This window comes from Malaclemys terrapin, chromosome 4, assembly GCF_027887155.1.
Source record: "Malaclemys terrapin pileata isolate rMalTer1 chromosome 4, rMalTer1.hap1, whole genome shotgun sequence".
Classification (NCBI taxonomy): domain Eukaryota; kingdom Metazoa; phylum Chordata; order Testudines; family Emydidae; genus Malaclemys; species Malaclemys terrapin.
The window spans coordinates 137,366,148-137,382,012 of NC_071508.1; the positions used below are offsets into that span (position 1 = coordinate 137,366,148).

The 15,865-nt window shown below is 42.5% G+C and overlaps 1 protein-coding gene across 1 annotated transcript in view; it reads right to left on the bottom strand.

Moving 5' to 3' along the window:
* Window positions 1-3,851: 3,851 nt before the first annotated feature.
* The window catches only part of BRF1 (BRF1 RNA polymerase III transcription initiation factor subunit), a 246,681-nt gene continuing 234,667 nt past the window's right edge, over window positions 3,852-15,865 (bottom strand). Inside the window, exons 17-18 of the mRNA XM_054024955.1 lie at window positions 12,933-13,101; window positions 3,852-7,904 (exon numbers count right to left, since the gene is read on the bottom strand). Of these exons, the coding sequence (XP_053880930.1) occupies window positions 7,867-7,904; window positions 12,933-13,101 (207 nt within the window). The 3' untranslated portion in view covers window positions 3,852-7,866. The remainder of the gene's footprint in view (window positions 7,905-12,932; window positions 13,102-15,865) is intronic.

The following is a 15,865-nucleotide window of genomic DNA, read 5'->3' on the forward strand; positions in this document are numbered from 1 at the left end:
GCAACCGATGAGTTATAAGGTCTTCACCACATAAAGACATCTGCTTTGCAATCTTTGTGCAAGGAAATCTCTCTGAATACAGGGACTTACTCAGAAAGTGTTATACTGACACCTTTATGCTCATAAGGAGAGTTTAGCTGATAATAATTCTAGCTCCACTGTTTCCATTATCACCTATGCAAGAAAAGCCAGCCAGTCTGCCTTGGTTTTTAGAGCATGTCTGCGCTACAAGCACTGTAGTGGCACAGCTGTGGTGCTCCAGCTATGCCACTGTGGCGTAGACACTTGCCACAGTGATGGAAGGGTTTTTCTGCCACTGTAGGAAATCCATCCCTTTGAGAGGCAATAGCTAGGTTGATGGAAGAATTCTTCCGGCAGCCTAGCTGCAACTACAGTGAGGATTAGGTCTACCTAACTTCATTGGACAGGGCACAAAATTGTTCACCGCCCTCAGCAATGTAGCTAGGTCGACCTAAGTTTTAGGTCTAGACCAAGCCTGAGACTGAATATATGCTGGACTGCTTGAGGAGGTTTGCATCAGCCATCCATGATAGAGGTAGAGAATTATCCTCCATTGTGTGCTACTGCTCTTTGGGAGGATGATACCACAACCCTAGGCTTGGTCATGTGCCCAACTTTTTAACCAGTCAGATTGGTTATAAAAATCCAAGCGACTGAGAAATTAAAGCGTTGTTCTTCTGAAAGTCTAGCAGATTTCATTCCTGTTCAAGGGGGAAAAAAGGAATTTAAATAGGGAGTGGGGAAGGAAGAGAGAGATTGATACACAAAGCCATTCCCAAAACACATAACTGGAAATGCTTGAAACAATTTAGTTGAACAAAACTGTAGGAAGCCTAAGGGTAAAGTTAGAAACCCTGCTGCAGCCTGATTAAAAGATATCCTAAAAGTTGGTACGGCTGAGTATTTCCATTTCACGATTGCAATAAAAACGAACTGGATTTCACAGATAGACTAACAGCCTACTGGGTCCATTCCTGTCCTGCACCCAGGCTGTATGTTGAGTGCTTTGTCCAGCTGAGTTGTGACTGAACAATGGAAAGTAGGACTAGTCCATTAGGCTCTGACTCTTCCATAGCCTAGTGGAATTCACTGTTCTGAAACGTTTCCTGATCTTTAGCCTGAATTTCTTTGATCAGTTTTACTCCTTTACTCCTAATTACAGTCTGTCAGACCACCTAAACAACTCTTTTCCCTGCTTGGTGTTTTTTCTAGTCAAATGCATGTAGATTTCATCATCTTCCCCTACTTAGCTGTTCAGTGAAGCTATAATATTATTTTAATCTCTCCCCATGACCAGTCCCTTCAATCTTTTCATTTTGAAGGAGATGCATGATACTGGTCTTAATACAGTACTAGGAGACAGAAATTCCTAAATTAGAAAACTAACAATGTTTCTCATCTGTGTTTTATGTTAAGTTGTAAACTCTCTCCTTTGTATTTCTCACCTGTAAAATAAAGTACCATGCTACTTACCTTCCTCACAGAACAGTGAAGATCACTTGTTTGGCAAGCACAAAGTTTGGTGCTATTTTTTTTTATTGTCTTTGTCTGAATGTTCATGACTGCTGTCTTGAGCTGAGCGGGCTCCATGCTTGCCGTGGTATGGTGTCTGCTGTGTTCACCCAGGAAAAAAGGCGTGAAACGGTTGTCTGTCGTTGCTTTCATGGAGGGAGGGGTGAGGCTGTACCCAGAACCACCCGCGACAATGGTTTTTGCCCCATCAGGCACTGGGATCTCAACCCAGAATTCCAATGGACGGGGGAGACTGCGGGAACTATGGGATAGCTATGGGATAACTACCCAGAGTGCAACTCTCCGGAAATCGACGCTAGCCCCGGTACAGGGACGCACACCACCGAATTAATGTGCTTAGTGTGGCCGTATACATTCAACTTTGTACAATCTGTTTCCAAAATTCGAATTCTGTACATTCGGATTAATCCCGTAGTGTAGACATACCCTAAGCTTCTTAGGTTTCATATTTTCAAGCTTTTTTTTTGCAGTCAAGAGGGGCTAGAAACTTTTTTTTAAATAACAATGAAAGTTGAGATTCTCATCTAATCACATGACTCCAGGAGCTGGGGCTTTAAAATACCAGATACTATGAGATTCATGATAAAATCATGAGAGTTGGCAACACAGTATCATGTCTAACACCAGGATGTCTTATGGTTTTTAAGCTAATCTCATGATTTTTTGGTGCGGAGGAGCTCGTTCATGGTTTGTGAATGTTTGGATTTGGCAATACTAGTTATTGCTTGACAAGGAGCACTGTTTCCAGTGATGCTCTGTAAGGAAAGCAAGATGTTGGGCCTAACGAAGGAATTTCTGGGTGAAATTGTATGGCCTCTGTTATACAGGAGGTCAAATTAGATGCTCATAATGGTCCATTCTGTCCTTAAAATACATGAATCTATAAGCAAATGTTCAGTGGCCTCACAGCTGCAACTCAAAGTTTTATAAAAGTTTGCAAAGAACTCAGCAGAGGTTAACTTCCTGATGGGAGAACAACTTTTTTTACCCATTTGTGGGATTTTGTTTTAAGTAACAGGAATGGGAAATACCCTCTAATTTAGAAGATGTAGGGAGAAGAGCTTGTAAACATTATCATATTTTAAAGACAAGACCTTACAACCTAAACAGACCATGTACAGAAGGAATGGATGTAATGTGATTATTGTGAAGTTGAGCATTTGCAGTTTTAAAACCATATTTGTTGTTTGCATTTGCTACACCTTGCATGCTTGGGGGGGCGGAGGGGAGGAAAGAGGCGGAAGCGGTTTGCAGACCTTTTGGAGGAGATGTATTAAGGAGGAACCGAGTGGAAAAGATAGGGAGGATTCTAGGGAAGTAGGCCCAGAGGCAAGAATTGGACAACACCAACACTGGTAAACTGTACAGCTTGGGGAAAGTAGAAAAGTGAGCAAAAGTGAGCAGAGTTTTGCAGGAGCTCAGTTGTACAGGTTCCCATGGCAAGAAAAAGGAGCTTAAATTTCATGAGGATGGCAAAAGAAAGTTAATAACAGGAAATGAAGAGGGGTTACTCACCAGAGGAGCCAACTTTTACTGCTGGGAGAAAGTTGTTCCAGCTGAGAAGTAACCTATATAAAAAAAGGTTTTGCAAATGTGGAAGGTGAAGTTCACCTAGAGAAAGTTGCTGGAGCATAGCAGTATACTGGACTCTGCAGTAACCAGTGTGTAAAAGCCCCTTGCATCTAATTCACTATAGATATGTTTGCTCATTTTGAAATGAGACAATGCGTGCTTAATGCACTTTTAAAGCATTGCTTTTCATATTACTGGGCACCTTAATACGTTTCACTCTACCTCAGTAGCAGATGTTCCTCTGGGTCCAACCTTAGCCTCTACAGTCTAAACTCAACAAATAAGAGTAGGAGGGTAGATGTGGATTTTACCCCCAAACTGTGGTATCCAGATGTTGATACAATAGAATGATTTTGAAGTCAATGCACATCTTGTTTGTCAAGATACAACTCTTCAAAAATGAGCATCAGAATAACACTCCTATTGAGAAAACATACCATATTGTTCCTATTTGCACTAAAATTACATGATTTAATAGAAAGTTCTTGTTAATATTATGCAGTTTACAGAAGCTATCTACACTTATAGATAATCAGTGGAACAATACTATCTAAAACACATTTGCCTGATTAGAAATGCTCTCCATTTTAGAAACAAAAGAAGGCTCTAAATTACAGATTTTGTCCACTACAACCAATCACACAAAAAAGCAATCAAAAGCAAACATTCATAAGAATCGAGAGATGAAGGAATCAGAAATTTGCACGAATGCATCATAAAAGATGTGATATGCAAGGGTTTTTTATTTATTTATTTACAGCAAATATATTACAATAAAAAAGCTGAACATGGCTCATATTGTGGTTGTGTAAAGAAGATACATATGCTTACATTGAACAGTTGTAATTCTCTTGGCACTATCTGCATCAAATGTGTAGACTCAATACAAAAATAAAAAGTAGTACACTTATTGGGCAAAGGACACGTTAACAGCATACATCTGTGGATAAGAGTTTCGATACAATCCAAAGAGAATACAGACAAGCCATCAGTACGGTAAGAACTTTTTAGATGAACGTGTAACCCACAACATAAGGCTGTCTGGCACCATTTAAGATCTTCTGTATTGAATGTAGTGACTTTAAAAGAACGTCATACAAGATTAAGACACAGAAAATGCAATTATCATGGTGAACGATCTTGTTACTTTCATTATTCTTCTTTCATATTTTATTCCCACAATAGTAATGTGTGTTAAAGAGGCTTCATGGCAGACAAACACAATGCAACAGCTGGAGGGTTTTGCCTGTCAAATAAAGTGACTTGCAGCAAGAGACATTTATGCTTTATACAGATATGTAGCTCACGTGGGTTCTAGTACAAAGATCTAAGAACAACAAATGCTGAAGCCTTATAATCTCTCTTCATTATAATTAGAATCCTGAATAAAGCAGGGTCCAAATTACTCCAAGGGAATCCAGGCTACAATACAGCAAAACGTTTTCTGCAAGGTCACTATGATACATTAACAGTAGTAAACAGAGTTAATGCTACGTTAACCTTTTTACATTTTCATAAGTGGTTATAAAAACAGAAACTAACATCTTCTAATCTGTTTACATTTCCTGAGCTTAGTTAAATCACAAAGGAAGGAAAATTACAAAAATCCCAGCTAGTCACCAGCAAATTAAAAATGTATGCAACTGGTTTGAAAATCTTTATCTTCTCCCTATTTGACACCACGGCCCTTCCCTTTTCATTTAGGCTCCTATACAAGGGCATATAGAATTAAATTCACTAGCAATGCTGGGATGCTATGGAACTGTTGGTCTTTTTGTCCTCTCTAAGTGCCTTTATGGTTAACTGTGAGATAGCATGTTCTGATTGAATCTTATGAGAGCACTCAAAACCTCTACAAGTATTTTCCCCTCCTAAATGGAGAAGCACCCCTTGCCTCCAGTTTGGAAAACACAGCTTCCAGAAATCAAACCCATTACTGAAATTATCGTTTCCTATTTGTCTGTTTCGAGTGTAGTGGACTCCACTGTGCGCCCCAGATCCCCAGTCTAATGAGACACGGCCCTGGCAGCTGGTTTAGTATTCCGCTGGGTGGGGTAAAAAACTATGAAAATGTACACCGAAAAATGTGAGAGAGAATCTCAGCAATAAAGAATTCATCTTAGTGGCTTCTTCAAGAGCCGACACTACACCTTTGAGACAGGAGGGTATTCTACCCTCCAGGAGTCAATATGCATGTTTATTTCCTGTGTATAAAATAATTTGTACCTTAGAGTAAAATCCAGATTTTGAGAATATACTGGGAACGTGGGTACTTACAATACTGCTCTTGGGCAGAGTGCTGCAATATTCAAATTCAACCTAACTGGCCTAGGTAGGTTATACCATAGATTTGAAGAGGCATAATGCACCTGGTTGGTATTTTTAAAAATTATTATGATATAACAGCGTGATTTTGCATGCTGGTGCAGATAGAAAGGTTTAACTCCATAATTTAATTCTCAGAGCAGCATTTGTGTAGCTACCAAAGCAGCCAGAAAACATCTGTAGCTTTTCTTATAGAGTACCAGCTTTTCCCGTAAGAATTACACTAAATCTCCTCTTTCCAACCCCCAAAATCTTTCCAAACCCAAACTCTACAGACAAGTAATCCAAAGCCTGCTTCAAAAAGGGTTTTGGCTTTCCACTTGCTAGACAATTCATTTTGTTACCCAAACTCTGCAACAGCACATGCAGTCTCATAGTCATTGCAGAAACAGGGCTCAAAAATATCTAGCAGACATATACTAGCCAACGCATTACATTGACTAGTCAAGCCAATATTAAAACTGTGTCCCAATGAAGCCTTGTGTGGGTCAAGGACCTGCTGCTCATCTTACCTCTCCTCTCCCTTCACCCCCCTTTACTGGCTGTCGGAAGGGAAGGTCAAGTGCCTCTGCCCTCTTAATGTCTCTGGAAGTCTGGACAGCACCATTTCCTTCTCTGTCAGCCCAGCTGGTGGTGATCAAAGGAGCTGCCCAATCTCCTTCTCCCTGGGCTCCTGGGAGAAGCACCAATATCCAACTTCCCTTTCTGTGTGTGAGGCACATTTTTTCAGCTCCCCAGTCAGAGTTGAGGAAAGAACAGGATGGTGTTTCTGTGATGAGTTCTCTGCCTAATAATAAATGGGGTGCTCCTCACCAGTGTGAGTAGAGAGTAGATTCAGACTCTGACCTGTAGCAGCCCTGCTCAGGGAAGCCTGTTTTGCTAAGAGATGTATAACTAACCTTCCCTCAGCTGGGCTGGTTCTGGCAGATGGTGCAGCTTCCTTGACCATCAACAGCCAGGTGAGAAAGACGAAAATATCAGAACTCCTGTGGCGCCCAACATCATTAAGGTCTTGATCCAAAGCATATTAATGTCAACTGGAGTCTTTCCACAGACTTCAGTGAGCTTTGGATCAGGCCCTAAAGGTGGGGGGCAGAGGGAGGTAAGAGTCAATGGAGCTAAATCTGCCAACACCAGGCCTGATTTTAACCCACAGAGCTAGAATTCAGATGAGTTGTTCTATTGAGTTTGGGATCAGAAAGACTAGTGCATTGAAGTGTAGGATCTCAGAGGCCTAAGTCCTGGCAATAACACTGTTAGTTACTGTACAAAATGAAAGTCAAGCTGAGCCAATCAGGTTGCCCAATGGGTGACCTTTAATTTACCAATAAAAAAGTAAAATAAATTAAATTAAACTTCAGTCAAACCACAAACTAGCTTATGTATCCAAAAAGCTCAGCTTTTTTTCTTCTCTTTTTTATTTAAAAACCCCTAGACCTTTAGAGACAGGCTGTTCTCTGTGTGGCTGCATCACAGAGCAGGTCTGTTCCCAAACCCAGCCAGAATGCAGCAGGTCAGTAACGGTAGCAATACTCACCCTACTGCACCCACCTCCACCATCATACCACAGCAGTATAGTCATGTATAGTCACTGCAATGAACTTGGCCAAAGCAGTGTCTCCTGCTTTCCCCATAGATGCTTTGCCTTTATCTAACCACTTCTTTCCCACAAATACTTCTTCAGCATTTACAGAGCAGTAGAAACCACCCTTCTGTGACCATGTTCTCTTCTACTGTCAGCATCTCTTGAGGAACACACAATTCTATTATTAATGTACATAGCACCTATTCAGCTTCTGAGGATTAATTTATATTTAGCTTCTGAGGATTAATTTAATTTAAAGAGATATTGCCATAGAATTCTCTCTTTTTCCTTAATTTATTTACTTTTGGGAGAGTATCAAGTAGGGAAGCTTGTATGCAATGGCAGAGTCACATTAATAATAAAGATAAATTATCCATTTTTCTCATTATAGCATTATGAGAGAATTAACCCTGGTATAGTTCAAAGATTTATGTGGAGGTTTTACTTACTTTATAATTTATTCCTCTTCTATACATTCCTTTTCAGTAGCATGCCTGAAGCAGGATCAAATATGAGACGTGTAGTTTCTAACCACAACATACTCTGCATACAGGCTATTTTTCTATTTTTCTTTGTTCTCTGGAAACATTACTTCCATTAATTCTTTCCTCAAAACATGATCCAAAAAAAATTTCAAGTACGATAAACCCAAACTTTATTGCTGGGTTATAGGTCAATGTAAACTGACCAGAATCAACACTCAACTAAAATTCTCTTTACAAAAGTCAGGATTGTTCCGTTATGTCTGCTGATCACAGACAGCTTCTTTCACCATTCATAAAGTCATTGGAATCACAAAATTACTACATCTCCTTTGGAAGCAAACAGGACTAATAACCGTCATCATCGTCCATGTCACAGCCGTAATCTGAAACATATAGAGAAAAAGGTTTATAGAAAAGAAAATGTTGCAGAGAATAAGAAAAGTGCAATGAAAATATTACAGCTGTCAAACTATAAATTCAAGCAGTCTGTGTGCTGCGTAACGAGTTGGTACGTTTTTAATAACCAAACAACAAACCCATACATTTTCTTAAGACTAAGGAGAAAATCTGCTTTATGCTCTCCTTAATGAACTCAAAAATACTTGTGAACCTACATGTATATGTTTATCACTGCACTTATTAAGAAAGGCTCTATATGGAGCCTTAGGACCCTAATTTCAAGGAGACTTGGCACATGGACATGCAAAATATTCAGTTTAGTTTAGAGGCTAACAAGATCAAACTTGATTGTCCAAAGTAAATTGGAACATGGTAGATAAATAGCAACGTGCATTACAAGGGGGTACGATTAACTAAACATGAGCGCCAAGAAAAAAAATTATTTGTTTAAATCATTCAAGGATTTGTAAATGGAACCTACCCAGGCTCAAAGGCAGCTCCAGAACACCCTTCTGTGCCCGAAGATTCCCAAGAAGCAAAATGTCACCCAACAATGAACTTCAACTAGGACATCTGGCTTCAGAAATCCCGAATCCAGTACCATTACAAGCAGAAACTCTACGTGTATGTCTACACTGGAATTAAAACCCCTGGCAGGCCCATGTCAGCTGACTCAGGCTCACAAGGCAGGGGCAATGGGGATGTTTAATTGCAGTGTAGACTTCTGGGCTTGGGCTGGCGCCCAGGCTCTAGGACCCTGTGAGATGGGAGGGTTGCAGAACTCAGGTTGCAGCCTGAGCCAGAATGTCTACACCACAATTAAATAGCCCAGCAGCCTGAACCCAAGTCAGCTGCAGGTGTCTTAACTGCAGTGTAGACATACCCTAAATGGCCAGTTGTGTCTCTTTACCAATCATTACCCAGAATCCTTTCTGTGTACAGCTATTTCAGAGCAGTGTGGATTGCTGAGGTCTAGGGAAAAAACAAAAAGTTTGTACGTGCTTCGGGATATACCAGTTTCTTTTCTGCGTATTTCACAAATTAACCAGACAAAAATCTCTTTGTTGCAAAATGGACCCTAACTTTTACTATTACATGTGACTGTTTAGTAAATTTAATCTTTATATTCCACCATCAATGTGGGGAGACGTGGTGCAGGGTTTCATGCAGGGACAAGCCAGTGAATGCTCTGCAGAAGAAACAAATGTAATCCATGGTGATTTGTATAGAAAGGGCGAAGTTCATCACCTGAATCTCCTGCAGTTCCCCTCCATTTATCAGGGAGGTCTAAGACCCACGAGTAGACACACAAAGCAGTTCTTTTGCTGACAGTCCATTTTGAACACCTCAATTTTAATACTGGCAACATTCCTAACTTATTTTTCTTAATAATACAAATACTCAGCTCTTTCAGCTGCAATACAGAACCAGACAGAGGGGAGTTCAATGTTCTCAGAATGGTTTAAAAATAGTAACACAAAGGAGAAAAAAAGCTCAGTGACCTTTAAACTACTTTGCAGGCTTTATTACTACTATTTTTAAACACGGATCCACCCACCCACGTGAGTGCACTTTCTTGGGAACATAATCCTAATAATAAACACTAGTGACAAAATGTTTTTCCTTTGGTTCAGAAATTATTTTCCAGTCAGAAATCAATCTAAAAACAACACATTCCTTTATGATCAATCCACAGATATTACAAAAAAGCTTCATCAAAGTCTGCAGCTGAATTAATAGTGATGGGGAGGCTAGAACAATAAATCAACGCTCTAGCACAAACCTTCTTCCCACTTTGCTTTAGCATATTGCATCAATCTATTTTAAGATATTTTTGCATACATCCGAAGTTTAAAATTTAACAGGAAGTTTCAAATAAAGGATCAATCCAGCCATGTCTAACTATGAAATACCACTGCAGAGAGGGTATCAATGTTTCCTGTCAATACAGAAACCTGCTTAAATGATGGCTTCTGGTTAACATAAAAGTTGGGAGTCACAAGGGGGGGTTAGGCACCTAACTGCCATTTAGGCATGCAAGTCCAATATTTACATTCTCAAAAACCCGGCTCAAGCTGCTGCCTCACCCTGTAGGGGCCTAGGTTTCCACTGGTTAAGTCCCCTAGACACCTACATTTCTGCATGCACACAGCCACCTCGTTCTTGACACCACTGAGCAACTTGGTGCCTAAGCTCCAGCAGGATTCACAAACTAGGCATTCACCACTTATGTTGCGGGGCCAGCTTGGCAGATGTGCTCAGAGGCTGCCTTGGAGCACATCTACCAGCTTTGGCCCCATGCAAACCATAGCCAGAGAAGTCGGTGGTGATGCCCCGCCCCGCCCCCCCCCCCTTTATGTAATAACCCAGCAGTTACAGCACTCACGCAGCATGTGGGAGATGCAGGTTCAAATCCCCACCCTGCCTGATGTGGAGCAGGGATCTGAATGCAGGTTTCGCACCTCCCAGGTTAGTGCCCTAACCACCGGTTTATAGAGCCACACACACACCTTCTCTGGTACAATGAATATATAATTATTTATACAAAGTGGAACAGCTTGAGATTGAGACACACCCACTCCAGAATATCTCATAACCCAGTGGTTGGGGCAAACACCTGGGATGTAGGAAACCCACGTTCAAGTCCCTGTTCCAAATAAGGCAGCGTGGGGATCTGAACACAGGTTTTCCACATCTCGGGTCCATGCTCTAACATGAGGCTATCGGGGCTAATAAGCAACATCACACCCTCGTCATTTTTTCTTGAAGAAAGGACTAACCTAGCTTACGCGTCCGTAACTCCAGGCCAGGGTTCACGGCTGTGAATCCGGAGTGGAGGTAGGCGTCCATCTCCCTTTGAGGGGCAGGGCTTAGGCCAGGGGTGGGCAAACTTTTTGGCTCGAGGCCCACATCGGGGTGTGAAACTGTACGGAGGGCCGGATAGGGAAGGCTGTGCCTCGCCCCCTATCCGCCTCAACCGCGCCCCCCCCCTTGTCCCCTGACCGCCCCCTCCTGGGACCCCCGCCCCTAACCACCCCCAGGACCCCACCTTCTATCCAATCCCCCCTGTTCCCTGTCTCCCCCAAACCTCTGCCCCATCCAACCGCCCCCTGCTCCCTGTCCCCTGACTGCCCCCCAGGACTCCCTGCCCCATATCCAACCCCCTGACCCCAGCCCCCTTACCATGCCGCTCAGAGCAGCATGTCTGGAGCTGCACCTCCTGGCCGGAGCCAGACATGCTGCTGCACTGCCCTGCATGAGCACGCAGCCCCGCCACCCAGAGCACTGCCTGCGTGGCTATGGGGGAGGAGGGACAGCAGGGGAGGGGCCAGGGGCTAGCCTCCCTGGCCAGGAGCTCAGGGGCCGGGCAGGACGGTCCCACGGGCCGTAGTTTGCCCACCTCTGGCTTAGGCCCTACCCTTCTCATCAGCATTTCCTGCTGGCTAGCTTAGAGAGCTCCCTGCTCAAGGTGCTGGATTCTGTGAAGCCCCTTTTTTAGGCCCCTCACTGTCTCTGTGCATCATACAGGGAGCCTAGGTGCCTAACTCTGGGTCGAGAATTCCACTTGGTAGCAGGACACGTAAACGTAGGCACTGTGATGCTCAACCTAAGTCCTCTTTGTGAATCCTGCCCATAGACCTTAATACACATGTGGGTTAGTGAGTAGAATACACTGGCTGTGATTCCCGTATCACAATATGTTTGGTAAAGTCCTCACTTCTCATGACATTTAACCCAGAGATGATGTTTGAAGACTCATCTAATACTGAGCTGGAGCACCAAGTTCTCAGGGCTTGTCTACTACACCTGAGAGTTATTCCAGAATAAGGCAGGACGTGAATTTAAAGTGGAGTAGCTATTCAGGAATAACCCAAGTGTAGACAAGCCAGTATCCTACAGCTAGGGTCCCAGGATTTTATTATGGGAAGCCCTCCAGGAAGTTGCACTGTGGCATTAAGGGGTAAATCCTGCTTCTTGCTGCAGGAGTACAGGAGCCTCTAGGAGGACTGCTGCATGGGAGGAATTAGGGGGCAGGGTGAAGAGACGAAGCAGAGGGATCTGCACATCCAGAGCGCTGCGGTGATACAGATCACCAGCCAGAACTGTTAAAGAAAAATGTAATTTGAATATCAAGTTTTACTGAAAGTAAATAAAAAAAAATGTATTTACTGAAGTAAGAATCACCGTGAGCCAAAGCCTTGGTCTCGGTGTCTGACATTATGTTTAGCTGTTTGCTAAAGTTACCTTTTCATTAGTAAAGAGGAGAAAGCATTTTTAAATCTATGCTGAATTATACTGCATGTGGGGTTAAAGCCCCCAGCAGCGAGGAGGAGGGGCCTGTGCAAGGCTCACTGCACCACCTGAGTCTCACCCAGGGGCTGTGCAGGGGATGGATGGGCGAGACGCTGTGCAGGAATACCTATTCACCCCTGCCCCAGACACGCTGTGGAAAGGATCTCCATACCAGCCCTGCACAGTCCAGCATCACACCAATCAGCACTGTTCTAATCATATCCATCACCACTTGGGTGTTCACATTTCATCTGGTATCTCAAGCTAACACTGCTGTGGCCTTTTTTTTTCAAAAATAGCTAATATTTTTTATTTCTCCAATAGCTCCTTAAGAATAAAGCAGCGATTCTCAAACTGTGGGTCGGGACCCCAAAGTGGGTCTAACGCCAGGGCTGGCATTAGACTTACTGGGGCCCAGGGCCAAAGCCCAAGCCTGAGGACTTCAGCCTTTGGTGGCGGGGCTAAGGGTTACAGGCCCCTCGCCTGGGGCTGAAGACCTTGGACTTTGGCTTTGGCCCCAGGGTGGGCTCCGGCTTTGGTCCGCACTCCTGGGGTCGTGTAGTAATTTTTGTTGTCAGAAAGGGGTCGTGGTGCAATGAAGTTTGAGAACTCCTGGAATAAAGAGTCCTTTACAAAGAACAGAAGTTGGTCTGGTAATTTCTGCGTTTTCACAATTGTGCACAGTCAACAGGTCCCACTATCTAAAAATCAAGACTTACCATTTCCTCCCATTAACTGAAGTGCACTCATGCAGTGATCATCCTCTTCTTCTATTTCTTCTTCTTCAGCTTCTTCATCATGGTTATATGATACCGGTCCACTCTCTACCAGAACATTCTCTGGTTTTTCAAGCTCTGGCCCTTCTGTCTGTGAATCTGGAAAGGTTACCTGTGAACAAGACAGGGGGACACTAAAGTATACCATTCCTTGTAGCCAACTCTTCCCCCTTAAAACCTCCAAATGAAAGGGCCAGAGCAGCTGGCACTATTGTCCTCTAACAAAGCCAAAGCCCAGCCTAAGAAGCTTAAATCTTCTGAGGAACATTCAATGTCCACACTGGAAAGTACTGTGAATGTGCATGAGAGAGAAATGTTCAGATTTCAAGTATTTCAAAGCCAGGCAAATACTCAAAGTGAAACAGCCAAACAGAGTGAAAGAAAAACACAACCCTCTCACAACTGCTAGGTAAAACTAGCTTAAGGTGCTTTGGCAGAGCTCTGTGGGGAAGCTTGCAGTGTTTTCCTTCATTATGTTTGGTTCAAATAAGGGCTATTACACAATGGCAACACTATTATCACTTTAATGAGAGCAAAATGTACTCTGATATCAGAAAAAACTGATGTGTATTAGTTTTGACAGATCAGGCTGGATTTTCTTGGAGCAGAATCAAGAGCGTGACAATAATTCTCATTAGACAACACTGTTAATAGTGTAATAGAATAACACAATGGCTACACGAACTGGTACCTCTAGGTTATCAGAACAGTGGGTTGGGAACTGGTGGCTCCGAGAGCACATGCTAACAGAGAGCTGACTGTTCACACGGTGCTGGTCTGTGCTCTCTGTTGCCAGAGCTGTCTAAACTTTTTCAGAGATGAGGAATCTGTCTTATTGCTGCTAAGGCCCCAATTCAGCAATGTGCTAAGAAGAGCTCAGCAGGAAGTGGTTTCCTCAGCCAGTGAAGAATTTTGAGATTTTCAACATTTTTCCCATTCAGCACTGGGATGAATCCAAAACAGAGAGGGACCCATGCCAGAGCAGCCAATTGCCTGGTGGTCAGGGCACTCACCTGGGATATGGGTAATTCAGTTTCAAGTCCCTGCTCTGCCAGTTTTGGAGTAGGGACTTGAACTCAAGTTTCCCACATTTCAGGTGAGTACCCTGACCACCAGGCTTACTGGCTATTCTGAGGTCAGGCTCTCAATCTCTCTTGTTGGAGCTGTTCCACTTTGCATCAATCATTCTATAGGAATTGGAGCAGGGACTTGAACCTGGGTCTCCCACATCACATTCACTGAGAATGTATATGTTACTTGCCACTAGTCATCACCAGGAAAGACTGAAAAGATCGGGACTGTTTACATTCAACAGAAGATGAATAAGAGGGGACATGTTAGAAGTACGTAAAATGGTGTATGGTATGGAGAAGTCAGACTGGGAACTTCTATTCTTCCTGTCTCTTTAAACCAGAAGGGGACACTCAAATTAATTAAAAGGCAGCACATTCAAAACTGATAAAAGGAAACACTCCTTCACACAATGTGCAATTAAACTGTGGAACTTATTGCCACATCAGGCCATTAAGGCCAAAACCGTAGCAAGATTCAGAAAGGCATTAGCTATTTATATGAAAACAAGAATATCCACAGTTATAATAGTTAATGTTAAGCCACTTTGGAAGGGATATTAAGCATGAGGCTTAAGCCAAAGTAGAGGTTAGGAGGAAGGTTTTTTGCACCTTCTGAATTATCCAGTGCAGGCCGCTCCTGAAGACAGGATCTGATTCAGTATCTTACTTATTTGTGCTACAGTAACTCTTAGAGGCCCCAATCAAAATCAGGGCCCCATTGTCCTAGGCATTGTATGAACACATTGTAACGGAAAGCCCCTATCCCAAAAAGCTCACTGGCTAATTACTCAAATATCAAATTCCACCCAAACCTGTGAGAAATCAAACTGATCACACAGGCAAACAAAGGATTCCATCTTAGATTTTCTAAGGGCTTGTATACACTTACAGCAGTGCAGCTGCACTGCGCTGGCGCTTAGTGAAGATGCGCCCTATGCCAATAGGAGATCTCCTATCAGCGTAGGTACTCCTCCTCCCCAATAAGCCCTCCTGTCAACATAGCACTCTGTGCACCGGGAGTTTGGTCGGTGTAACTGCATCGCTCAGGGCTGTGGATTACATACATTTAATTAGACTGACGTACGTTTGCAGTGTAGACCAGGGCAAAGTCACCAAGGAGATTCCACCAATAGCTCATTGATTGGGTACTGCACACACATTAATTTTAACAGGGACTGGGTGCACATAGAAAACAATCTCTATGTAGAAATAAATCTTACTGTTATTTAGATTTGAATTCCTTTCAGTTTATCATGTTTCACCCATCACCACTTTTCCCATATAGAATTATCAAACTGACAACTCCAGGGGTTTTAGGCACAAGAAGTAATAGACAACAGTTTCAGGAAAAACATCTTCTTAATTTATGCTTAATTTTTATGCTAAAAGTTTCCATCTGCTCTAAAAATTTTCACTAAAGAATGGATGAATATAAAGGAGCTACAACTGATTCATTGTTTATTAAAATTGCACCATCCTAATTAAAATATGACCTTCTTCTAATTATCATGTCCATTTCCAGGCTGTTACAGCTCTAAAAATGTGCAGGTTTTTCTAATGAGCACAGCATAAAAAGTGAAAATGTATTTCCCCAGGCATTATATCAAACTGTTTCTGAAAATAAATGTTTTAACCATTTTTAAACAAAGGTATCAAACAATTCCTTTCACCAAACTTCCTGAATCAGTCTCCAGAAAATTTGAACTTTAGTATGGCTTTTAAACTCTCGCCTTTTTTTTTTTTTTTTTTTTTTTATGGGGGCATGAATGGTTGTGTAAACATGTTAAATGATCAAAGTTAACT